At 34.5% G+C, this 23108-nt stretch overlaps 1 protein-coding gene across 2 annotated transcripts in view; it reads left to right on the top strand.

The window, feature by feature from the left end:
• Positions 1-23108, top strand: part of LOC149536852 (Transducin/WD40 repeat-like superfamily protein) — a 65339-nt gene that overhangs the window by 17123 nt on the left and 25108 nt on the right. The window contains exons 3-7 of one of the 2 annotated variants that reach the window (XM_089805254.1): positions 479-691; positions 15915-16032; positions 16224-16323; positions 16470-16651; positions 16967-17023. In XM_089805254.1, coding sequence (XP_089661380.1) covers positions 479-691; positions 15915-16032; positions 16224-16323; positions 16470-16651; positions 16967-17023 — 670 coding nt within the window. The remainder of the gene's footprint in view (positions 1-478; positions 692-15914; positions 16033-16223; positions 16324-16469; positions 16652-16966; positions 17024-23108) is intronic. The other variant, XM_089805255.1, reaches the window with a different exon arrangement.

Here is a 23108-nt window from a genome sequence, read left to right as displayed (position 1 = left end):
GGGTATGAGCAAAGTATAATGTGAATAATTGCCGTAAGATAATGCCATTAAGGGAGGGTTTTGCATATTGACATGTTAGAATATCACAATTGAAATAATTCATAAAAAAGAAACTTGGAAGCACCTTGAAATATGTTTTTCTGTTACTTTCAAGACAGCTTCACATTTGTAATGTAACAATTTATGTATGCAGGTGATACCCTTGATTTTAGAATAAAATAGAGCTGAGTACATGTGTTATAGTTCCCGTATAAAAGTTGTTTGATAAAACTTAATGCATGTAGCAAGTAAAATTATTAAATACTGTCACGCATGTTTGGGTTTGTGATATATCCTTTTTAAATATGCTTCTTGCAGGGTCTTGTTCCCGTATAAAAGTTGTTTGATAAAACTTAATGCATGTAGCAAGTAAAATTATTAAATACTGTCACGCATGTTTGGGTTTGTCATATATCCTTTTTAAATATGCTTCTTGCAGGGTCTTGTTTTCCATCCTATTCATTTTCAGATAGAGGAGGGTTTTAACTGTGCTCATTTTGATCAAGAATCGGACAATAAAATTCCTGATGTGATACCGAGCGCAAATGCGGACACAGATTCTGTACAGGAAGGTGGTATTCTTTCTAGGAAGTTCGCTACAGTGAAAAATATCTTGGCTTATTCATTTGGACCCATATTTCACCCTTATGTTGTAAGTTATCTTGAACAACTGAATCTGTGTCATGTTTTATCTTGTAGTGCATTGTCATTGACTGAGAAGCTATTCCTTGCTAACATCTGTGGGCCTGTCATGTATAATATATAATTATGGTTTTTCATATCATCTTTACTAGTAAGTAGAAGTGCATGGCACATGCCTTAAAGGTCATAGTTACAATACATCATTGGGAAAAATGTATCTTAGCCTTTAAACACAATGGAAGAATTGATGGAATATTAGAAATAACTTTAAAATATAACAGTATCAAGAGCAAATTCTTTACTAAGTAGCTTGGATTAAAGAATAGCCAAAAGGGAAACAACTGAAGGATAGCCAAGCAAACAAGTATTTCTGGTCTCTCTGTTTTTGCATTATTTTTCTTGATCACTGAAGCATTGACTAGGCATTTATTACCCTTTATATTTAAAAATTAAAAGAAGAAGAAGTGAATACATAGTTTGCTTCCACCCTTCAGCAGGGTAGCTTTAAAAGAAAAACTGGATTTCATAAATGTTCACCCAAGGACCCATAATTTATTTCAATCAAGATTCCAAAACTTCTATTTGCCTATGTCAATTACCACTTGCAGCCTGCTTTTCTTTTTTGTATGCATGTAATTGATTCTATTCATAAATACTGATGTCCAGTATAGTATCTTGAGCATAATATTATTTAAATACAGGAAATGGCATGTCTGAATGTACGAGAAGCTGACAAACCATTTTCTGCAATCCCTTCAACCAGGTATGTTAATCCTTTGAGCTGAAACTCCACCCAGCCCCTATACTACTTAATGTTAAAACTTGAGCTCAGAAATCAATGAAGACAAACAGCAATAAGGAGTTAAAACTGAAACAATGAACACCAAAAAATATCCGGGGAAAATCCTTGTAGAATGAAGGGAAAAACCCAGCCACACAACATAAAATATCATTTTATTGATCATAAAAGGTCAAGTGTACAATGCCTATCGCCTGATGCAATATATACAACTCAAGGAGAGACTCTTCACATTCCAACCGAAGATCTTTCCAAATTCTCAAAATGAGACTCTTTATTACAATTACAATAACAACTCTTTGAATTTCCATTCCTCAATGCATGTCGATTGATACATGTCATTACATTTAATATTACAATTTAAACATAAGTGTCCTTTTCAGCTGAAGGTAACAATAATGGTAATAATTTCCATATTTCCAGAGATAAAGATCTCTATCGCAGCTACCATCTTCAACACTTAAAATCTTGTTGAGGCTTTCATCTGTTCCATTGCATTTGTTGAAGTTATGTAACAATGTATTAATGCTCTATGCCTTCCATGGTAAGGGTGATGTATTAAGGATCAATTCCTTTTCATGTTCAATGGCATAGTTTGCCGATTAATCTGCTTACACATTGTCCTATCTATAGCAGTACTTAATTTCAAATTTGTTAAGGGAATCTATTAACTAATATGGGCCAGACCCCTATCAGTATATTGTTTACTTCCCAATTCGGAGAGAATCGCCTCCTATCACATTGACAATCAAATATAGGATCCCCTATGATTTTCACTTCCTTTGTTCGATTTTCTTCGCAAACCTGAAGGCCTCATTGTTTGTGCCAATCATTAACTTCTTAGCTGCAACACATATTCATTCTACTTTTGATTTCCATTTGTAGCCCTATTGAAGTTGAGTTTTAGGCCTCCTTGATATGGAAGAGTCCATTTGATCATTGATCTATTAGCACGAGGGAGCTTACCTCCAATAACCCTATGTATGGGGGCAAGCTTACGACGTTCCGTAGTTAAATGCGCTCAAACTGGAGTAGTACTGGGATGGGGACCTTCTGGGAAGTCCTGGTGCTTCAACTCTATGAGCATCACCTAGATCCAATGAGTGCTAAGTGTTCCATTTATTCTCACGAGAGATGGATTCGATTTGAATTACTGCCATGAAATCTGGAAATGAGTTTGATTCAAAAACTACACAATTAAATCCTGATAGCAATATCACAGTTTTGTTCTTCTTTGATTGCTCAATGACCCAACCAACAACTATTTCTCTACTTGCAATTTCCAATTTTTAGAGAAAGGCTTAATTCATAAGCGATCTCTTGAGAAAGATCCTTCTATTTCATTACTTTTGGATTTGCTTGATTGTCATTGAATGTCTTAGTATTTAAATATGTTACATCCCAATTTTTGACCTAATTTAAAATATAGCTGTTGAGGTTCACATGAATTTAGTTGACAGTTAAATTGGTTATAATCCTGTGAAATGATAAGATGGTTAGTCGTTATAATTTTAGATAACAAGCTAGTTGATCATTTATTACGAATTCATGGAATTGAGAAGACGGTTAACCATTATGATTATTTATGATTAAATAATTTATTATGATAATATAATTTAATTACAGAGAATTTCCTTGCAGGAAACACGTTGAAGGGGTGGAAGCATTGTTATGAAAGAATTAGGCACAGGAGCATCACCATCACTGGGTAGATGGGTTGAGGACCTAACAACTTGAAATAGGATACATCTATAGGACGTGCATGAGCTACTTAAATAAATAATTTGAGAAACATAAATAATTGAGTTAAAATATAAAACGTACCTCAAGGGATTTTAATTGATCTTTCATCATATATTTATTATAATAAATATTTAAATACGTGCTTATAAATATAAAAATGAAATGGCACCATTATATTATAATAACTTAATATAATGATGTCACCCTATTGATATATTTACATGAACGTATGAAAGTATATATTATAGTAATAATATTCGAATTATAATCTTCCAACTCTATTCTTTCTTTTAAATATTCTTTGTTTTTAACCGATTAACACTTGGCATGATAAATTGGCAATAATCAAACTATAATATTTCCAACTTCTCTTCCGACCTTTTTATTTTTTCCCCCTCTCTTTTCTCAATCGATTTAATACTTGGAATTTGAATGGGCAAATAATCTTTTTTAAATCGATGGGAGCCAAGAAGTCACGATTTGTTTCTTTTTATTGGAAGTCGTGAAGAGGCGGAATATATATATATATATATATATATATATATATATATATATATATTTCAAACGCTGACTATTTTTTTGCTACGTTTTTATTTCTTCTGCTTTCCCTTAACACCCAACTTCATATTGATTTTTGGTGTCAATTCTCTGCTACTTCCAATCTGTAATTTACATTCATAAGTATGATCGTTCTGAACTCCCTGTCGGTACCTTGCCATTAACGATTTATACTCTGAGCAAATAGAACTATATCTGCCCTTGCTGTGTAGGTGATCCGGCTAAGAATTGGAGGTAGTCTGCATTGAAGGTGACGTCTCTAGCAACTGGAAAGAGTCGAGCATATTTCAAGATTATCAAAGCATTTCAAAATCCTTGTCAAGTCATGAGTTACCATTCTATTATGTTTGATTTCAATAGCAGCTGGCTAGGTATGGAAATCTCTTGCTTGTGATCATGCTATTTCCTTTACTGGTTGAGTAATCCCTATAAGTTATGATGAACTATCTTCTTAACTCTCATGGTTTCTAGAATCATAATAAAGAGTGTTGAATTGTATCTCTTAAAGAGGGGTTTCCTAAGTGTAATAAACCCGAATGAAATATTCTGTTTGGAAATCAGAATTCGTTAATATTTTCGACTGGTTTCAAGAACATAATTTTCTGGTCACAGTTTCTTTGCATAGAGCAGATTTCAGCAAGTTTCAATATTATCATGATGATATCTTGTTTGATATTTTGGTTTTATAGATTGAACTTCTTTAATTAGCCTTGTTCATGGCAGGTGATAGCCAAGTAACCATAGTATGGAATATGGATCCTTATGTCACTGGATAATAGAATTAAACATTCAATTCTGAAATCTTTAAAGAACATAATCATGTAATCACAGATTGTGAAATGTTGGATGTATGTAATCTTCTTGAATAATTGACAGAGCCGTCTACTCTGAGAATTATAAACACTTGGGACTCACCCGGCTGTGTAGCCAAGGAAATGGGTGATGAGGTGAGAGAAAGGAGTTCGCAATAACATGAAAAATATTAGTTATGACATAACAATGTTTATCATTTTTAAAAAGGAATTATTTAATAGCTCATGCATGAATGCTGTTATTGTAATCTCCTGCTGTCAAGTCAAGGGGTGTGGTTAAACACCAGGATGCTCAGTGGATGACAAGATGATCCTTGTCTATTTCGGGTAGGGAGGGCCTATTTCGTTAGAGATTGTATGGGGATAAAGTTTGGTCTGAGGTTGGGTGGTTAAGCCCTGACAATATTTCACCTCTCCCCAAGTTGTCGGATGTACAATAGACAAAGACAAGCTATACATTCAATTGTTGTTGGAAACAGGTTTTGTGACTTTTATGATGTACATGCAAGATGAAGGTAAGAATAATTGAGTTATATCATTGTTATAGTTATTTTACATTTAGATGCGAGGGATAGATTTATTTGATGAATCGATACATCAAACTTTAATTTATATGAATAATAAATATGAGCATATCTTCTAATCTTGAGTTATTGCCATAGTTAAGCTATCAGAAGGAAAGGAATGATACAGTGGTATATGGAGTTGTAAATGATACAGTGGTATTTGAAGCCCTAATTGATACAATGGTATCTGATGCCCTGAATGATCCAGTGGTAATTAAAGCCCTAAGTGATACAATGGTATCTGAAGCCCTGAATGATCCGATGGTAATCAATGCCCTAATTGATATAGTGGTTTGTGATGCCCTAATTTTATATAGTGGTTTTAAATAGTAATCGTCATTTGATTTTGATATAGCGGTATTGGATGGTAGTCGTTATGTGATTTTGTTATAGTGGTATTTGTGGACTAATCTGGGTGATTGCAGAAGCCTTCTTACAACGATTTATCGGTTCAAATTCCATGGTATGTGGATTTTAGTTTCTATGGTAAATTCATTGATGGTGTTTTAAGTTCTTAGTTAACAAATTTTGTCTAACTGATTTTAACGGTAAATCTCATTCACATGAACATGACTGATATAACTGTCTTACTATGAAATTGAAGTAAAAACTGTATTCTATGAGTATGTTAGTTGTTAATTAAGACACAGGAAAAGTGGGAGAAACAAAAAATCTATTGTATTTTTGACCTTCACTGTTGTGCAGTAGATCTTGTAGGTTATGTCTATGGTGGCATACTTGTCTACAGGTTTCATAATGTCTAAGCTTCGACTATCACATGTTGCCCTTTTTATTTTTGTGATCTCTAAATTTTTGGTTTGCTATTTGGGGAGAACCTCACCTTGGTCATATAGAGCAATTATTCCTCGTATGGTCTCTTTAGTGATTCTGTAGGGTTTGTCTAGCTACAAATATTTGTCGTGGACCTGTTTTGAAGATGATTTGGATCCACCCTCCTTTGTAAAATCCAGGATTTCCTTCTAGACATCCAACTTCTTCTGTTGATAATGGTTGTCTTGTGGGTTATAGTTCCATGTCCCTAATTGTAGTTGGTTAGTCATAGGGCTTCAATTTTTGTGGGGTCTATTTTTTTTAATGACACATGGAGACAACTACCAATATCTTCTTTTGAAAATGACATCTACAAGCACTTTAGAGATTGCTCTGTCTAGATTTTCTTCCATCACCTTGTATGTGAACTTCTTATATCTGGGTTGAGGCTTTTGGCAGATGTCTTCGAGAGTAAGGGCAACCATTGCTTGGATGTGGGAGAAGATGCACTTGGTAGGGTTTTTTAGTTGAGAATTTCTAGTTGTGTAGGAATAAGATGTTGGCATAACTGCTTTAGTTGGTTGATTTATTTTGCTAGTTAGAACATGATTGATAACATCATAATCAGTTATATTGTTTGTCATTAATGTCAAACTATTTGGCATGGTGTTTTGACTTGTTACCATATATTTCAGAAGGAAAATATTATTGTTGCAATGAGATGTTAAGTGATGTAAAGGATATGTCGACATGAATCTTATTAGGTAACAGTAGAGACAACCAATGGTGGACAAAAGAATGATTTGATTGCTAATGAGTTAGTTGATTTTATTGATGGATGCTATTCATGAAGACGTTGGTTAGGAAATGAGTAAAGGAGGTAATTTGGTTAGCTGAAGGACAGTAAAGAACAAGATATTTATCGATAAACTATTTTTTTATTGGTAAATTGGAATGGAATCTTATTGGTACAAAGAATGTCTTATCAAAGATAGTGGAGACTTAAAGGCGAGTGAGGAACAATTGATGATGTGTCAAGATGTAGCTATAAAATTAGAAGCTGGATGACTCCGGCGTAATTTAAGGCAAAAGGTGATGACACAAGGATTGAGGTATTATGTTTAAAGAAGATTCTTCTTGAAGTTTCTACAAGGTCAAAACGGATTATGGAAAAGATGATATAGCAAGCCGATCAAATGATTAGATTTTGATCATTGGATCTAGGTTTAGGGTTTGTGATCAAGATTTTCTACTTAAGGAGAAATTTGGTATTGCAATCCTATCGTGACAAAGGAAAACAAGAAGAAGATTGTGGCGAAGTTTATTGTGGCTGGATATCGGTGAAACAAAGAAGATAATCAGCGAAGTTTGTTATGATCACAGAGGATGATATAGATCAAAGCTGAGGATGTGAGGCCTCGCCCCCGACTCATTGTAGCATAGTGATACATTACCCTTATTTTGTTATTCACGACTCGAGATGTCGAGATATTACCTGATGCTTAGAACATATTTTATTATTTCATGTTGTGTGATGTTATTTCCAGATATATTTGATGATTGTCATTTAATGTTCATGTGCTTCGGTATGCTAGTTAGGGTTAATTGTTTAACCTTTGGATTCAAGTTGGTTCAAGTTAGTGTCATTTTTCTGTTAGGTTCTTAATTAGGGTTAGTCATCCCTAATTCGGATTAGTGCCTAATTTGCAAGTTAGAGTAGTTAGATGGACCTATTTTATTTCTAGATTTTATTGGTCTCTAAACCTCTTTCCTAAGGCTTTTAACTTGTTTTTATTCTAACCAAAGGGTATGGGTATGGGTTAGGGGTCTTTTCCAACCCCTAAGCCCCTTTTTTTGACTTTTGAGGTCACTCAAAAAGTCCCTTTTTGCCTTTGTGCGAAAATTGACCATGGTTATCTTGAGTCACCTCACCTCATCTCCACTTGGGGTTTAACCATGGTGTAGGTTGGGTTAGGAGTTTCTAGATTTGTTAGTAGGTGGAGATAGTTATTGCTCCTTTTGGGTGGTTGGAATTGGAGGCTTATTTAGAGGCCTTCCTTGGACTAGTGGGGTGGTTACCCAATCTCTACATTTAGAGAAGATTTCTTGAAGCTTGAAGGAAGGAGGGATACTCTACTCAAATTTGTTCATTGCCATTACCTCTTTGAGAAGGTAGGAAACTCCCATCTCCCTTATTCAGTTTTTATGTTTTGTTTCATGTTCTTGTTACTTTGTTGTTGTTTCACTGTTGTATGGTTGTGGGTATGTTGGGAAGATTTGTAAACCATGTCATTTTGGTTGTTTTCCTTTCTGATTTATGTTTGAAATTTTGAGTTTTCCTTGCATGGGTGTTTTGGTATTACTCACCCTAGGAGAGGGCAGAAGTGACCAATTTTGGGAGAGGTCTGTTTAGTTGGACTCCAACCTGTGTAGAGTCTTTTCTCAGGATGAGAAGAGGGATAAAGGGTAGGGTGTTATGGGCCCCTACCCGTCAGCACAAACCTAGTATGAGTATGGCAAGTTTAAATGGAAGAACGGAAGTTCTTGGTTATTGGCCCCGATTGGGCATCTGAATTGGTGTTGTGCTTGACTTCTCCAGTTGGAAGAATCCACCTCTCCCTAGTCTTGATTCATTGTGAATCCTATTGTGTAAACCATGTATGATTATGCATGCTTGATGTTCTTTTGGTTCTGCTTGGTTGTCACCCAATCAAATATTGGTTTCCTCCAGGGTTCTTGAAATGAGATTTAGAAAACATTACAAACTCCTTGATTTTTGATCATGAAGAAAATTGGATAAAATTGTTGAAATTTAGGATTGAGATCCTATTGTAAATTGTGTTTTAAACCTTATTGTAAATGGCAACGAAGCTGGGTTTTCTTCCTGATTCTTTCCCGGTTGAGCCTTTGAATCAGGTTTACCAATAAAATTGGTGTTGAGCATATTTGGTTATCATGTGATTTAAATTGTGTATGGTTGCACATTAAAAATAAATAATTAAGAATAACGGATAATGTTATGAATTATGATATTTCAAGTTTTTAAATTGTTATAGAAGAACAATTTGATTGAATGGATTCCAAGTTGATGTATAAGTATTAGATGTATCAGGATCCCTACATGGAGAATTCAAATTATCTCTTCCTTGTTAAATTTCCTTTTGAACGAATCAATTGGACTAAGAGATTATGTATCTCCTTAAATGTTAAAGCATAAATCTGTTAGTTCTCTTTAACCTTGCTATGGATTGTTTTTCGGCTGCATTAAGTTTTGTTAGCCGATTGGATGGTTCCGGCGGTATTTTGTATGCTGTAGCCGACGGTCCGGCGATGTTTCTGTAGCCGACGGTCCGGCGGTGTTTCGGTATTCCGTAGCCGACAGTCCGGCGGTAAATAGTTTGTAATGGATAGAATAATTGTGGCCGACGGACTCCTTCGGGAAGGTTCGGCAGTAGTATTTATATCCCGTCTGGGATCATTGTAAATCATCATTCACTTACTATTGCGAATATTATGCTACTGTTCTGCTGTTACTTTCTGTATGCGTTCATTTACTTTACCTGTACGGTAAACAAGTTTTATGTTGATTGTTATATGAATTATCACCCTAAACTTAACTTAGTCCAATGAATAACTCACATTATCAATTGTAATATCTTATCATGAGGAACTTAGACTACTGGAGTAGGAAACCAAATAGGAAGAAACCAATGATGTTAAATTTGGCAAATTTTCCAAGCTTTCATATATGATGGAACGAAGACTATGATCATGCATGCAGTTTCATTTTTCTTTTATGATTGTTAGATCCTCATGATAAAGCATTGCATTATTGAATGGAACGAATAAGTCAACTCTTGATAGATTCTGGATGTACCAAGTCATTATAGATTTGTCTATAAAGGAAATTAATAACGTATTTAACCCTTGAATCAATCCATTTTAGAAGTGATAGAAATTGCATTGAATCCTATCTTAATCATCGAATAGATTTAAAGAAGCACTATTAATTTTGCAAGCCATAAGAAACGTTAAGAATTAATACTTGGGATAGCATTAGCAATATGTTAACCTTTCAAATTTTGATCTAAAAAAAAAAAAAGAGATTAAATCTACTTCTCACACCATCCTTAAAAAAATAAAAAATAAAAAAAAATTTCAAAACATCCACCTACAGGATGCTGGAAAATGTATGGAGGAATACCTTATTCTCTTGTTAAACAGAGAATATACCATCCTGATTCTCTCTTTCAAATTTAATGAATAATCAATAAAGAAATTAGGACTAACTAAATTAACTTATAATGGTTCTTAAATATAACCTAATATCTTTTATTTCACCCATAAAACTTTATCCCATTAATGCCTTATCTTCCTCCTCTTGTTGGGCGTCAGACTTCAAGGCAGGGACTTGATGGGTTTTATTTAAAAAAAATAAAAAAAATCAATGGGTCAATGCCTTGTTGTGGGGTGACGTCACCCACCACCATTTCCTTCTGATTGGGTGCGTACGTCCCAAGTGGGATGGGATGACAGCATTTAACCTTGCTTTAATTTATAAATTTTGTTGTTGCCTCCCTCATGTCTTTTCCTCCAATCACAATGGAGGGGAGGTCTCTATTGGCTGGCCTGCTGACCCACGTACTTGGGCCAGGTCATCCTAGGGCTGCGAATTTGCAGGCCCTCGTTCCCCGCGAACTGCCTTGGGCAGTGTGGAGGACGCATGGGGGTCCGTGGGGGGGGCTAGGTTAGTGGGGAGTTAGGGGAGTAGGAGCTAGCTTAGGCTAGCTTAGGTTAGCATAGGATGTTAGTAATAGTGTTAGGTTAATTTAATTTTTTTGTAGTTAGTTTTATCTTAAGATAGTAATTAAAATATTTAATGTAGGATTGTTTTTTTTAGTTTTTAAAGATCAGTTATTGAAATTAGTTTAGTTTAATAAATTTCTACATGTAGTTACTTTGTAAATTGATAATACTTGAAATTAGTTAGTATTTAACGTAATTAAGTTGTTAGTATTGTTTTAAGTTCTTTTAGTTATTAGTTAAATTTGTTAATTATAAATTAGACTATAGTTCCAAATAAATTGTCCTTAAAATGTTATCTCAATCTTTCCAAACTTAGAGCACGTTTATTATTAATTATTAAAAAAAAAGATTTGTGTGTTTTCTTTTTTTTTTTTGGTTTTGCCCACGTAGTTTGGGCATGACAGAGGATTAGATTGATATGTTATTGTATTAAGAAGCTTTATTGGATCTGATTAAGCAAGTTTAGTGCAAACTACAAATCATTTGAAGTCGTTACTCTCTAAAAATTGTGATAGTAAAATATCTCAATTGGGTGACCCTAACAGGTCTATGGCAAATCTTTTAACAGGGTGGCATTGTCAAAACAATTTCTAAAATCCTCTAACTAGAGCACTCCTAACAGGGTATAAGACTTTAATAGGTCTCCAAGGAAATCGCTTAACCAGGTAGCATTTAATAGTGCTTTTGTAACCCTTAACCGGGTAGGCTCCTAACTAGGTGTATTCTAGAAGAGTACAAATATTTGTGGACATTGATCTTACATTGTAGTTTTCACCCTAATTGGGTTTCCACGAGATAAATATTGGTGTTATTATTGTGTGGATAGTTTCTATGTGTTGCATGAATGTTTAATGATTTCATAACCAATAATGCTGTTATAGGCCAAATAAGTTTTAATCGGTAAAATATTGAAGAAATTGTGGGACTGTGAATTTTTCATTGGATTGGTGATTATAGATTCATCCCCACTCCCCGCTTGTCTCAGTAATCTTTCCTATACCTACATAAGAGTGAGTTTAGTGATATAGTTGTGTCCTATTTATAGAACTTTGTTGGGTAGGGGTATTAAATGTTTTTGCCTTTTCTCATCTTGCATTTTACTCGGTACTTTTCTTACCACTATTGTGGTGGGTAAGGTTATCATGTACTTATGATACACTTATCATACAATTAGAATACAATTGTAATTCATTGTGTTTATTCATGTCACCCTATAGGTTCGTAGTGGGAGTGTATTGATAGGAGTTGGATTAACTCGAGGAAATAGCTCTTCAAAATCTGTCCTAACTGTTGTCATCATCTTCTTTAGGAAGTTATTATACAAATCAAGAGTTTGTGGGGCTTTCCATGGTCTTTTTTGTTTTGTTTGTCCATATGTTATTGAGTTATAATGTGAAATGTGGCCTCAGTTTTTGCAACTTCTGTAGTTTTGGCTTGTATGAATTTCTCGTGCTATATTGATTAAGCACATCAGATGCATTAAAGGTTTTGATGTTTTGCAGTGCAAGTTTCCTTTTTGTGGTAATATGTAGTTTGTTTTTAGGTCTTGTTTGTATCATAAAAGCTCTCCGAAACCCATATACTTTTAGGGATTTCAGTTCTGGTTCTTCTTGCATAATGCAGTTAGCACTTCATTGTTGTGTGTACTATCCTCTTCTGTTTCTAATTTAATTTATCCATCACTATTTGCTTCTTCTTCTTCATCTGTGTTGGGAATTCAGAAATTGATTACATTAATCTTTAGTTGTCTTCTTCCTTCTCTTTTGGAGCAATCTCTTCTACACATGAGCTTTATTTGTCCTCTCCAAGTGGAATATGAACAACTTAATATTATCTGCAAACGAGATCTCTTTTGTTTTGGGATCTGCTATTCTATTTGCATCGACAAACCATTTGAGGTCTAGTAATGCTTAGAATATATTCAATGTTTCTTTCATTTCTAACACTTCAAAGTCTACAATCAGTTAGAGGCTCTGCACATTAACTTCAACATTCTTCCAAGTGACAATTGTTTGCATCTCAGATCTATTTGCTAAACAGACATTGAATTGAGTTTTTACTTGTTCAGGCCTTTCCGATTTCTCCCAAGTGACAATTGTTTGCATCTCAGATCTATTCGCTAAACTGACATTGAATTGAGATTTTACTTGTTCAGGGCTTCCTGATTTCTCCCAAGTTGTCGCTGATATGATGTGTGGTTATCATTAGGGGTCTGTTCTTGCAATCCTTATCTCTTGTTATTATACAACTTTGCAGCTAATTGTATACTTGCTTATTTGTGTATTATTCTAATTGCTTGAAATTGACCATCGAATTTTTTTATTGTGCCCAAGAAGCCAACTTCTTCAATGTGATCTCTTTTTCATCTGAAAAGAAATTGATTTCTTCAAATTGCTGTTAAATTATTGCTTTCTTGGTGCTTTCCACTATTCTGTCGTGCTGTTGGTTTGTGGGCTGGAGGTATCTGCAATTGTCTTCTTTTGGATTGGATATTTCACTTGTGTCCTTTATTGTCATCTTATTCTTTGTGACATTAATCCACTTTTCCTAAGCCTTCTATGTTGAGTGAAAAGTGGGTGAGCCATTAGCTATGACTTTCAAAGGACCAAATGAAATGTCTAAGGAATGAGGGCCATTCTGGCCGAATTTCCCCGAAGGAGTTCTTGAAGCAATATTATGTAATGGTTAACAACATCTTCAAAGGCTGCTCATTTACTAAAGCCTTTTCATTTAACAACTAGAGAAACCCCTGTTATGGTAAATCAATGTTGTAGTTGTTGTATTAAACAAAGGAGATAAAAACTTCTTATATAGATTTACAAAGACTAACTAGGATGACCATTAAAGAAACAATTTAATATTCTAGTACCCTCCCTTACTGGTCATTGTCTAACTACTGTCTTTGGGTCACAAAATCTTCAAAACATTTTGCTGCTGCTGAGACCCTCCCTGGATCTGCAAAATGTTAATGACCAAGAAGCCAAAACCCATCTAAAAAATCGAAATAGATAGGTTTGTAACAAGAGACAAGACCCTGCCACTGACTCTGCCATTGAGACAAGTCTGCCACTAATCCAAAATCAGCTAAACATCTGACTCGAAATCATCACAAAATATCCAACCTGATGTTGGATAATAAAGCTGCTCTTCCTTGAAGCTAGAGACAAAGACTGAGAACAACTAGCACAATTTTGTGCAAAAATCATCAAACCCTTCAAACTTTGCAGGTAAGCATAATGCTCTAAAACAAACTGCAAAAAACCATGATTTTTGAGGAGAAAAAATGTCGAAAACCCAACACAATTTTTGAGGTGAAAAATTGATGAAAATCCTGTGTGATTTCTGAGGTGAAAAATCAATCAAAACTAAACAAAATCCAAGACACAGATAATAGAATACAAAACTTTGTTTTTAGGAAAAACGGTAAAACCGAATGTTTAATTTTTGAGGAAAAACTTACAAACCTATAAAGGAATCTCACACAACTTAACGAATTACAGAATCATAATTTTTTTTTGAAGGAGAAATAATGAAAACCCATTAGAAATTTTTTAAGGGAAAAAATTCTGAAAATCCAATAGAATTTTTTTTGAGGATGGAAAACATGAGACTTTGCATGGTAAACCAGCACATGCAAGCAACATGCAAGCACATACAAGTGCATGCAAGCAACATGGAAGCAACATGCAATCACATGCAAGCAACATACAAGCACATGCAAGCAACATGCAAGCACATACAAGTACATGCAACCCTAAAAAAATAGAGACTTTTGCTACAACTAAGAAATTGCAGGATCAAAACCCTTAACTAGGCTTGCGATTTCCAGCAAAAAATCCTTGAAGGTGAATCACAAAAATTTCATAAAATAACGATTTTTATATCTAAAAATCGAAAAGCAAATTTCAGGAAAAAAATCTATATCAAAAGAGGCTCGAATTTTCTTTAAAAATTTCTCCAAATTTTATGAAATCCGATCAACTTTCTCTGATACTATGTTATGGTAAATCAATATTGTTGTAATAGTTGTATTTAACAAAGGAGATGAAAGCTTCTTATACATATTTACAAAGACGATTTATGTGATTGACATGAGACAACCAAGAAAGTCAGGAAGAAGAGTTTAAATAGTTTATGGACAATAGTTTCTGAGACATCTGGAATCTGTCTGCTAGGGAGAGATGGCCCTGTCATGCAGAAACATTTTTGGCAACTTTATCCATCACCAAGTGCCACATATACTTAAAAGATAGAAGCATGGCAAAAGGTAATCGTAATGCTACTATTCCTACATGAAATCAACTTCAAAGGGAAGCTTAGCATGCTTGTTGAATGCTAGGGTATTGAATTGGTGTTATATTGCAAAGAAGAACAGAACTAATAGCAATGAAAACATCCACAAGATTTAAACACAATCAATTTTACCATGGAAACTAAGTACTGATCTTGGTACTTGTTTGGGTTAGGGTTGGGGTTTGGTTCATAAGAAATTCAGGGTTGGGTTCATTTTGGGTAGATGCATTCAAAAACATATAAAGATCATATATATTAATATATGTGTGTTTAGGTGTGTGGGTGGGTATAGGTGTGTGTGTATCAAGTTTCTTATTGTTCATATATTTAATAAATTAATTATCAAGGAATTGCCATTTAAATAATAGACACTTGAAAGGTATAATGAGAAATAGTGAGAATTTGGATCAAAATAAAGATCAAACCTGTGAGAGTTACCAATTCTTAAATCTTTTGTATATTACAGCTCAATTTATCTCTTTTCCAAGAAGAAATTATTGAAGCTTTACTAGAAGTAATGCTCAAGGTCACGTTCCTGAGCATGTGTGCTTCTAGTGAACTATAAATAGGGGCTTTGCTGTGTGTGCAAGATATATGTTCCACAGGAAATGAATCTACTGCATAATCTTAGATTTACCACTTATTTTGTGCTCTACAAACACAGAGAGATCTCTTCTTTCTAAATCTAGTAGTTTAGATTTAGAATGAAGAAATTACTTGACACTATTTTATCCTTAGCTCAAACATTAGAACCATAAGAAGTTAAAAGGTGTTTTGTAGTATATCTGTGGTTTTCTAGGGTGTCAGCATGACACATCGAACAAAATGTTGAATCTTAACCTGATGTTTCATCCACATTAACATTCCACGTCTCATTTTCTGCAGGTAAAGAGACTTAACAAGGTCGAACTATTTCAAGGAGTCAGTTGGCACAAGCACAAGCATATTTTAGCATTTATATCAGGCCCCAATCAAGTTACAGTGCATGATTTTGAAGATTCAGGTAAGAACATGAATATTCTGTCCTTTTAATCTAGGCAATTCTGTTCCTATTTGTTGATACATTTCTCCTTGTTTTTTCTTGGGCACCTACATAAGATGCTGCTTGTTTTTATACTTGTGTGTCCTGGAATATTTTAATTTAATTCGTATCATTTTTAGTGTCTGGTTCTACGTCTTGTGTATTTTGACCAGATTGGCAAGGGTCATCTATCTTGACTAATGAGTCTCAAAGAGGAGTTGAGGCAATTGAATGGCGACCAAATAGTGGGACAACATTGTCTATAGCTTGCAGGTGTGACACTTGATTTTTTTGGAAACAGTGCAGTGATAAGGACCTTGTTTTCCTGGGCTTTATTATCTTACTGTTGGTTGTTTGTACTTTGTAGAGCTTTTATTTTTCTTGATTTCTTTCAATTTGATGTGATAATGTTCCTATAGGGGTGGAATCTGCATTTGGACTGCCTCATTTCCTGGGAGTGTAGCACCTGCAAGGTCAGGGGTTGTTTCTTTCATTGGAACTACTTCTCGAGGAACTGGTCTAAGATGGACACTAACAGACTTTCTTAAAAGCCCTGGCAGTGAAACTGTCACCACACTCTCATGGAGTCCCACTGGGAGATATCCTTTTACATTTTTAATGAGAATAAGTTTCATTTCCTTCTAATATAAGGTATAACAGTTGAAACTACATATAATTTGGTTTCTATAGGATTGGACTTTTCAGGGCTGTTCCTATTCATCAGGTTTTACGGTTAGCATTCTATATTTTAAGTAATGTATGTGCTTGTTAATTTTGGTTTTTTGGATTGTTTGCAAAATAATCATTGGTTTGTACAGTCATTTTCCATATATGTTGTAATGTGGTCGAGCAGTTCGTTGATCTAAAAATAGTTTAAAAGCTGGAAATATAGTTTTGTTCTTAATAATGATCATATTGCTAGCATCAGCATCTCGGGAGGACTCATCAATTACTATCTGGGATGTTGCTCAAGGTAATTGTAAGCAGTTTCTCGTGTATTATCTTTTTTCTTTTAGCATGTACATCTAATAGTAGCTGATATATATCTCCTTGCCATATTTTATTATATATTACTTCTCTATAATTGGAGGCATTAGTTTATTTGTAATACTTCAAAAGATGCCACCTGAATAGTAATCATACCTTGTATTTTATATGAATTCTTGATAGGAAAGGTAATCTAGATATGAGTCTAAACCATATGATCTAGATATTCCATTGAACTGGAACACAGATGAAGCACACAGTTTGAGACCAAAACTAGAAGGGTTGTTACTCACTTCTGGCAAGGTTGACTGCTGGAGAAACCATGACAACATTATCTACCACTGCGAGAGGCCAACAACATTATCTACCACTGCGAGAGGCCAATAGGTGATCTGAGGATGTAACAAAAACTTACTAGGCTAGATAATGCAAGGAAGAAAGGAACTGCTATTAGAACCTCTTTACATTTAATGATGATTAACCTTGCATAGAAAAGAAGCTTGTGATTTGTACCTGTCCTCTTTGATCCATGTGTGGGTTTGGAGCACTTGAACACTCTTAATGATGAACCAAAGTAGATTCATTGTGCCTAACATAGGGAAAGGTACTGTTGGGGCGAACCAGTATTACTAAATGAAGAGGAATGCCATTTTATTGTGTTTGCAATGGGGGAACAGAGAGGGTTGGGGTGAGCTAGTGCTGGATACAAAAAGAAATGCTGTTTCATTGATATGTCTCCTTTTGTGCATGGATTGACAATATTGAAGGGGTACTTAATGTTTAGTGTTTCTGTTTTTTGTGGACCATAAAAGGAATGCAATTACCTTGGTAGATATGTGTCCCTCATAACTATCTACATCTAAGAGTTAGAAACTCTTGATATAAGTGGCTTGGTGGTTTTAATTAGGAGAACGAAAGAAGTGGATTGCAAATCCCCTGGATTTTAAGGTACTTCATTCATATCTCATTGTAAACGTTACACTTGAAAATAAAACTCTCATGTATTTCCACTTCTTGTAATGTATCTCCACATAGAATCCTTTGGTCACTCTTAATATGTAACTCGTGGGATTGCATCCTCTAGTAATGATATGAATTATGGTGGGTAACTAGAAGGAATGTTGATGCTCAAAACACTTGACATAGAATATCATCTTAGGGTTGCATGGTTGTAAAAGAGAAATCAAAATAACACGGATGTTTTAATGGTAACTAACATAGATTCATGAGAAAATGCCTCAGTTGAGAAATTTAACCGTTTACTTGCCTCTGTTGAGTTTTACTGAGCTTAGTTTTACTGAGTTAATGAATTTAATTTTTTAAATTTGTAGTCACCGAGTTTGAGTCCAAATCAGCTCTGCCAAGTATTGAGTTTTAAAATTATCGGAAGTATCCTTTCTAAGGAAATAAGGACATTTGAGGAATATTTGAGTGGAGAAATTTGATCATATAGATGTTGATAACAAAGTAGTGATCTGGTTTGAGAGTATCTATTGCATTAATGCTAAATGGGATATAAAGAGGATTTCTTCTTTGTCATGTCCCCCTTTTGTAAATAGAGCCATGTAGAAGACTACTAGTCTATTCCGGTTTCCCATAGGCTGAAGGGTAAAGCAGGGGATACAAATTGTAATATTAATCAAAGTTGGGCTTGGTAAATTTTAATTTTAATGGCAACTTAAATAACATTTTTAAAAGAAAATGTTGTTTTAAACACTGATATTTAAGATTTTTATTTTAAATTCTGAAAAATAAATAAAATAAGAAGTATATTAATATACTTTGGAGGGAAATGATTAGTCAAGGGCCAACTTTGGAAAAGTATAAAGAGAGGCACTTAGCCTTATTTGGTATCTAGTATACAGTTTGGGCCTTGGCATAGATTGAGCAATTCATTCATTCTACTCATTGAAGAACAAAATCCCTTGGCTATTTTTAGAGATTTTTGAGGATGGAAATCCTCTTGGATCTCTATCTTGGAGGTGAGGACAAAAACCTTCATTCTCTAGCGTTGGTAAGTCCACATAGGAGACGCATAGTGTGTTGAATTTAAAGTATTGTTGCATAACTTCAGGCTGGGTGATTATTTTTGTGAGCAAGTTGGGAGATTGGCATTTGGAAATCTTTATTGTTGAATTTTTAAAACTTATTGTTGCTGTTCATCTCTATTTTTGGCTAGATTTGGAGTGCCAACTTTGTAGAGGGGACCATCAGACCATTTCCATCCAGTACTTCATCCAAGGTTACTGATAAATCAGAGATTTTTGCACATTCATTTGCTGATACTGGTAAATTATTTGGAGCACCTGCCCAAGGACTGTTCCACACCACTTTTCACATTTGTTGCTGATATCATCCCTGCTTGAGTATGATCTGCAGGCCGGAGGTTCTGAAGATTCAATGCATGTTGGTTCAGATTTGTATGAGTCTGTAGAGGCTGCAGTACCACTTGCAAAGGAGGGTAAACAGCACATTTGTTGTCTTTGGGATAAGCAGCCAGCGTTCGACACCTTGTAAGGATTGTGAGTAGCTTTTGGAATGATTTTATGACATCTATTAGTTTAGTTGAGGACACGATTGAATCAACATAGAAAATATAACAATATTGAATCAACGGATTACAAATTTGTTTTAAATTGAAGACCACAAATTTGGACAATGTGCATACTCCCAGCGAAATTGCAATTGCTAGGCTAAGGAAGGGCTTGTACGTTTGAAACAACATACCAGAAAAACTAATTCCAACGCGGAACACAAATACACAAGAAATAGATAACTCCATGATGATCAACACAATGTCTAACAATGACCTTATAAAGGGCTCCAAAGTGGCTAAAATTTTACAATGGGTCACAGAACGACAACTATTATTTTGCCCCTTTAATTTTGTAACTAAATTAATTAATTCAGAAAATTCTGTATGATATTGTTTAAATATTGGGACAACTAAATTAATTAATTTATCTAATTTTCCTTCCATCAATTTGGGAACATTACACCTTATATATACATCTGCATACCAGTGGTCTAGTATTTTATTGCTGACTCATGAATGTTGTATAATAGAGTTTATGTTTTCTGTCTGCTACAACTAGCCATGGTAGGGGAAATGAGGGGATCAAAGGTGGGAAAATGGTGCTGAGGTCACCTTCTAAGCATGGCAACTCATGCTAACTTGGGAGTCCAATGGGCCAAAGGTGGACTACCTTTGGGCTTAGGAAGGAGGGACTTTCTAAGCACCTTCTTATGAATGTACCTCACAATTACTATCATGGTAAATGGGTGTTCAATCATTTGGAGCAGTATAGGAGTGGCAAGATGGAGCCAAATGGTGATAGGACATCACACTAGGTACACCAACTCATATGTATGGCATGGGCTGTTAAAACTAGAGCCCAAAAATCTATGGAGATAACCACCAATAAGAAAGAGAGAAAACAGAAACAAAGAATACCGGAATTATCCTGGGAAAACCCTTTGAGAATGAAGGGAAAAACCCAAACACACAACACAAAAATATCTTTATTGATAATGAAATGTTCAAGTATACAATGGCTATCGCTTAATGCGATATATATAACAATAGGAGAGACTCTTCACATAAAAGGTCTCTTGATATTCTCATAACTCTTATAATTAAATATGACTCTTCGAATATTCATGCGTCAATGCATGTGAATGACACGTCATTTACATTTAATATTACAAATTAAGCTTAAGTGTCCTATTCAGCTGAAGATGACAATAACGGTAATAACATATAGATTTCGAGAGATAAAGATCTCTTAACGCAGCTACAAACTTTAACACTCCCTCTTAGCAAGAGAGAGATCTTTAGTTGAACAGTCACACAAAGCTGCAACCAAAAATCTCAATGATAAATTCTGATCATACGAATTTAAAACATAATTCATGGAGTTACTCAACATGAAAACCTGTAACAATTACTCATATTCATAGAATCACTCAACACGAAAACCTATAACAATTACTCATATTCATGGAATCACTCAACTTGAAAAGATTTGCAAGACTCACAACTAAGCCTTTATTCACATACTCTCTCAACGTGAACTGTCATGGAATCTCTCAACATGACATCTAACTCCCATCATGAAATCTCTCAACATGATGACGTCATGGACTCTCATCATGATGTTCACTATCACATAGTGAGAGAATTATCATAGCTGATCTTACAATCTCATTTGTTCACACAAGAATAGAAATATGCAAAGATAATACTTAGGTCCATTTAAATCAAATTTTACAAATACCATAAGCATTACAAGCATATATGACAATGTCCCTCTTAATTATAAAGCCTCCCTCTAAAGCTAATATCTCCCTTTAAAGCTCAACATCTCCCAAAGCAACCTATTGCCTTTCTTGTTGCATCCTGCAACGAAGAGAGATTAAATGAATTTATCATAGAGATTAATTGAGGACTATTTTGATCATTAGAAAACATCAAAAGAAATCTCCCTCTCAAGCTGAAACATTTCCCTCTAGATGCAAAGCAACACTCTCATCTTGTTGCATCTTGCAACCAAGAGAGGAAAATCAACATACAAAAAATAAATTATGATCTATATAAAAATATATATCCTCTATGTTGGTGAGAAACCATTATTTTTTTTCTGCAGCTTCATAATTATAAAATAACCTACACTAATCAGATCAATATTCAAAGAAGAAAAGCTTAGCTCTTTGATTTTATCCAATTTTATTATTAGCTTTATCAATTTTTGTCAGGCCTTCCTCTGCAACTTTATTCAGTTCATCAAAATCAAGACATAAGACACATATTGCAGACTTCAATGGCTTTTATACAGATTCTTCATTTTAATCCCAATTCTTTACTTGATGTCTTTCAAACAAATTTGCTTTCAAAATCATGCAGATCATGCATGTCCCAAAACATTAAGAACAATAGTCATATTATGAACAAGAGTCTCAAATAATACCATCACCATTAAAAAACATATATAGGAAAGGCAGAGATATTATAAAGACTCCCTCTCTGTAACATCTACTACTTGGTAGTCAAAGTTTACAATCACTAGCTTGTCAATTACCATACAACTGAATACATAGAATGCCACGTGATCTTTCCTCATGAATGACAACACTCACAGTATTTGAAAATAAGGAAGAATCCACACTCCATTGCGATTTTTTTATATATTTTAGATAAGTCCAAACCTCTAAAATTAAAACCCAATAATCTTTCCTCAAGCAACTAAGACAACTAATGCAAAAAGAAGAGACAAAAAACTGCCACGCAGACACACACGACACCTCAATGTAATTGATGTGCTGCACGCAAAAGACAAAAAACTTACCAAAACATACAACACGACTATTAAAATTGTAGCAACCATACTTCCTGACAAGATCTCCAAAAAAAAAAGACTGATAGTAAATATGATGCCATGTCATTGTATGTCCAATACTCACAAAATAGACAGGAGAGAAAGAAGGTGAAAAAAACTGTTGCCAGAAAGACAAAATATCGATAATCATAACTGACGAAGACAAAAAAAATGTCAACCTCTACAAACAATTGTCAAGGATGCCATGAAAGACATTAAAACGCGAACAATAATATAGAAATAATAACAAATACAAAAAAAAAACTGACACACAAACCCGGCAAGACGTTAGATGACAACAAATAGCTCACAATACAATCATCTCTTCCGCATCCCTATGATGAGAATGCAGGAACATATCTAAATGAAAAGTCTACCATGCTCGAAGAATTTTTGAATTACTTCACCAATTGAGTAGATAGATGCAAATCAGAATAAGAGGTATTCAAAATTAGCACTCTGGCTTTTCTCCACAATGAAATAGTTTCCAGAGGGAGTTCTAAGTAAGGAAAACACCGATAGCTATCAAAGATTATCAAAGACTCAGGATGATAATTTCATATCATTGGCGCAATCCAATAAAACACATGATCCTGCAGCTTCAAATCTAGATTTAATAAGCTAAATCACCAAAATGATATTTATGTTCTCACCTAACTATGCGATCATGATCAAGGTAAACATTCAAAAGAAGCA

This window comes from Cupressus sempervirens, chromosome 10 (assembly GCF_028749045.1).
Source record: "Cupressus sempervirens isolate cs-2001-9-10 chromosome 10, ASM2874904v1, whole genome shotgun sequence".
Classification (NCBI taxonomy): domain Eukaryota; kingdom Viridiplantae; phylum Streptophyta; class Pinopsida; order Cupressales; family Cupressaceae; genus Cupressus; species Cupressus sempervirens.
Note: the sequence above shows the minus strand (reverse complement) of the source record. Positions and strands in the feature narration are given on the sequence as shown.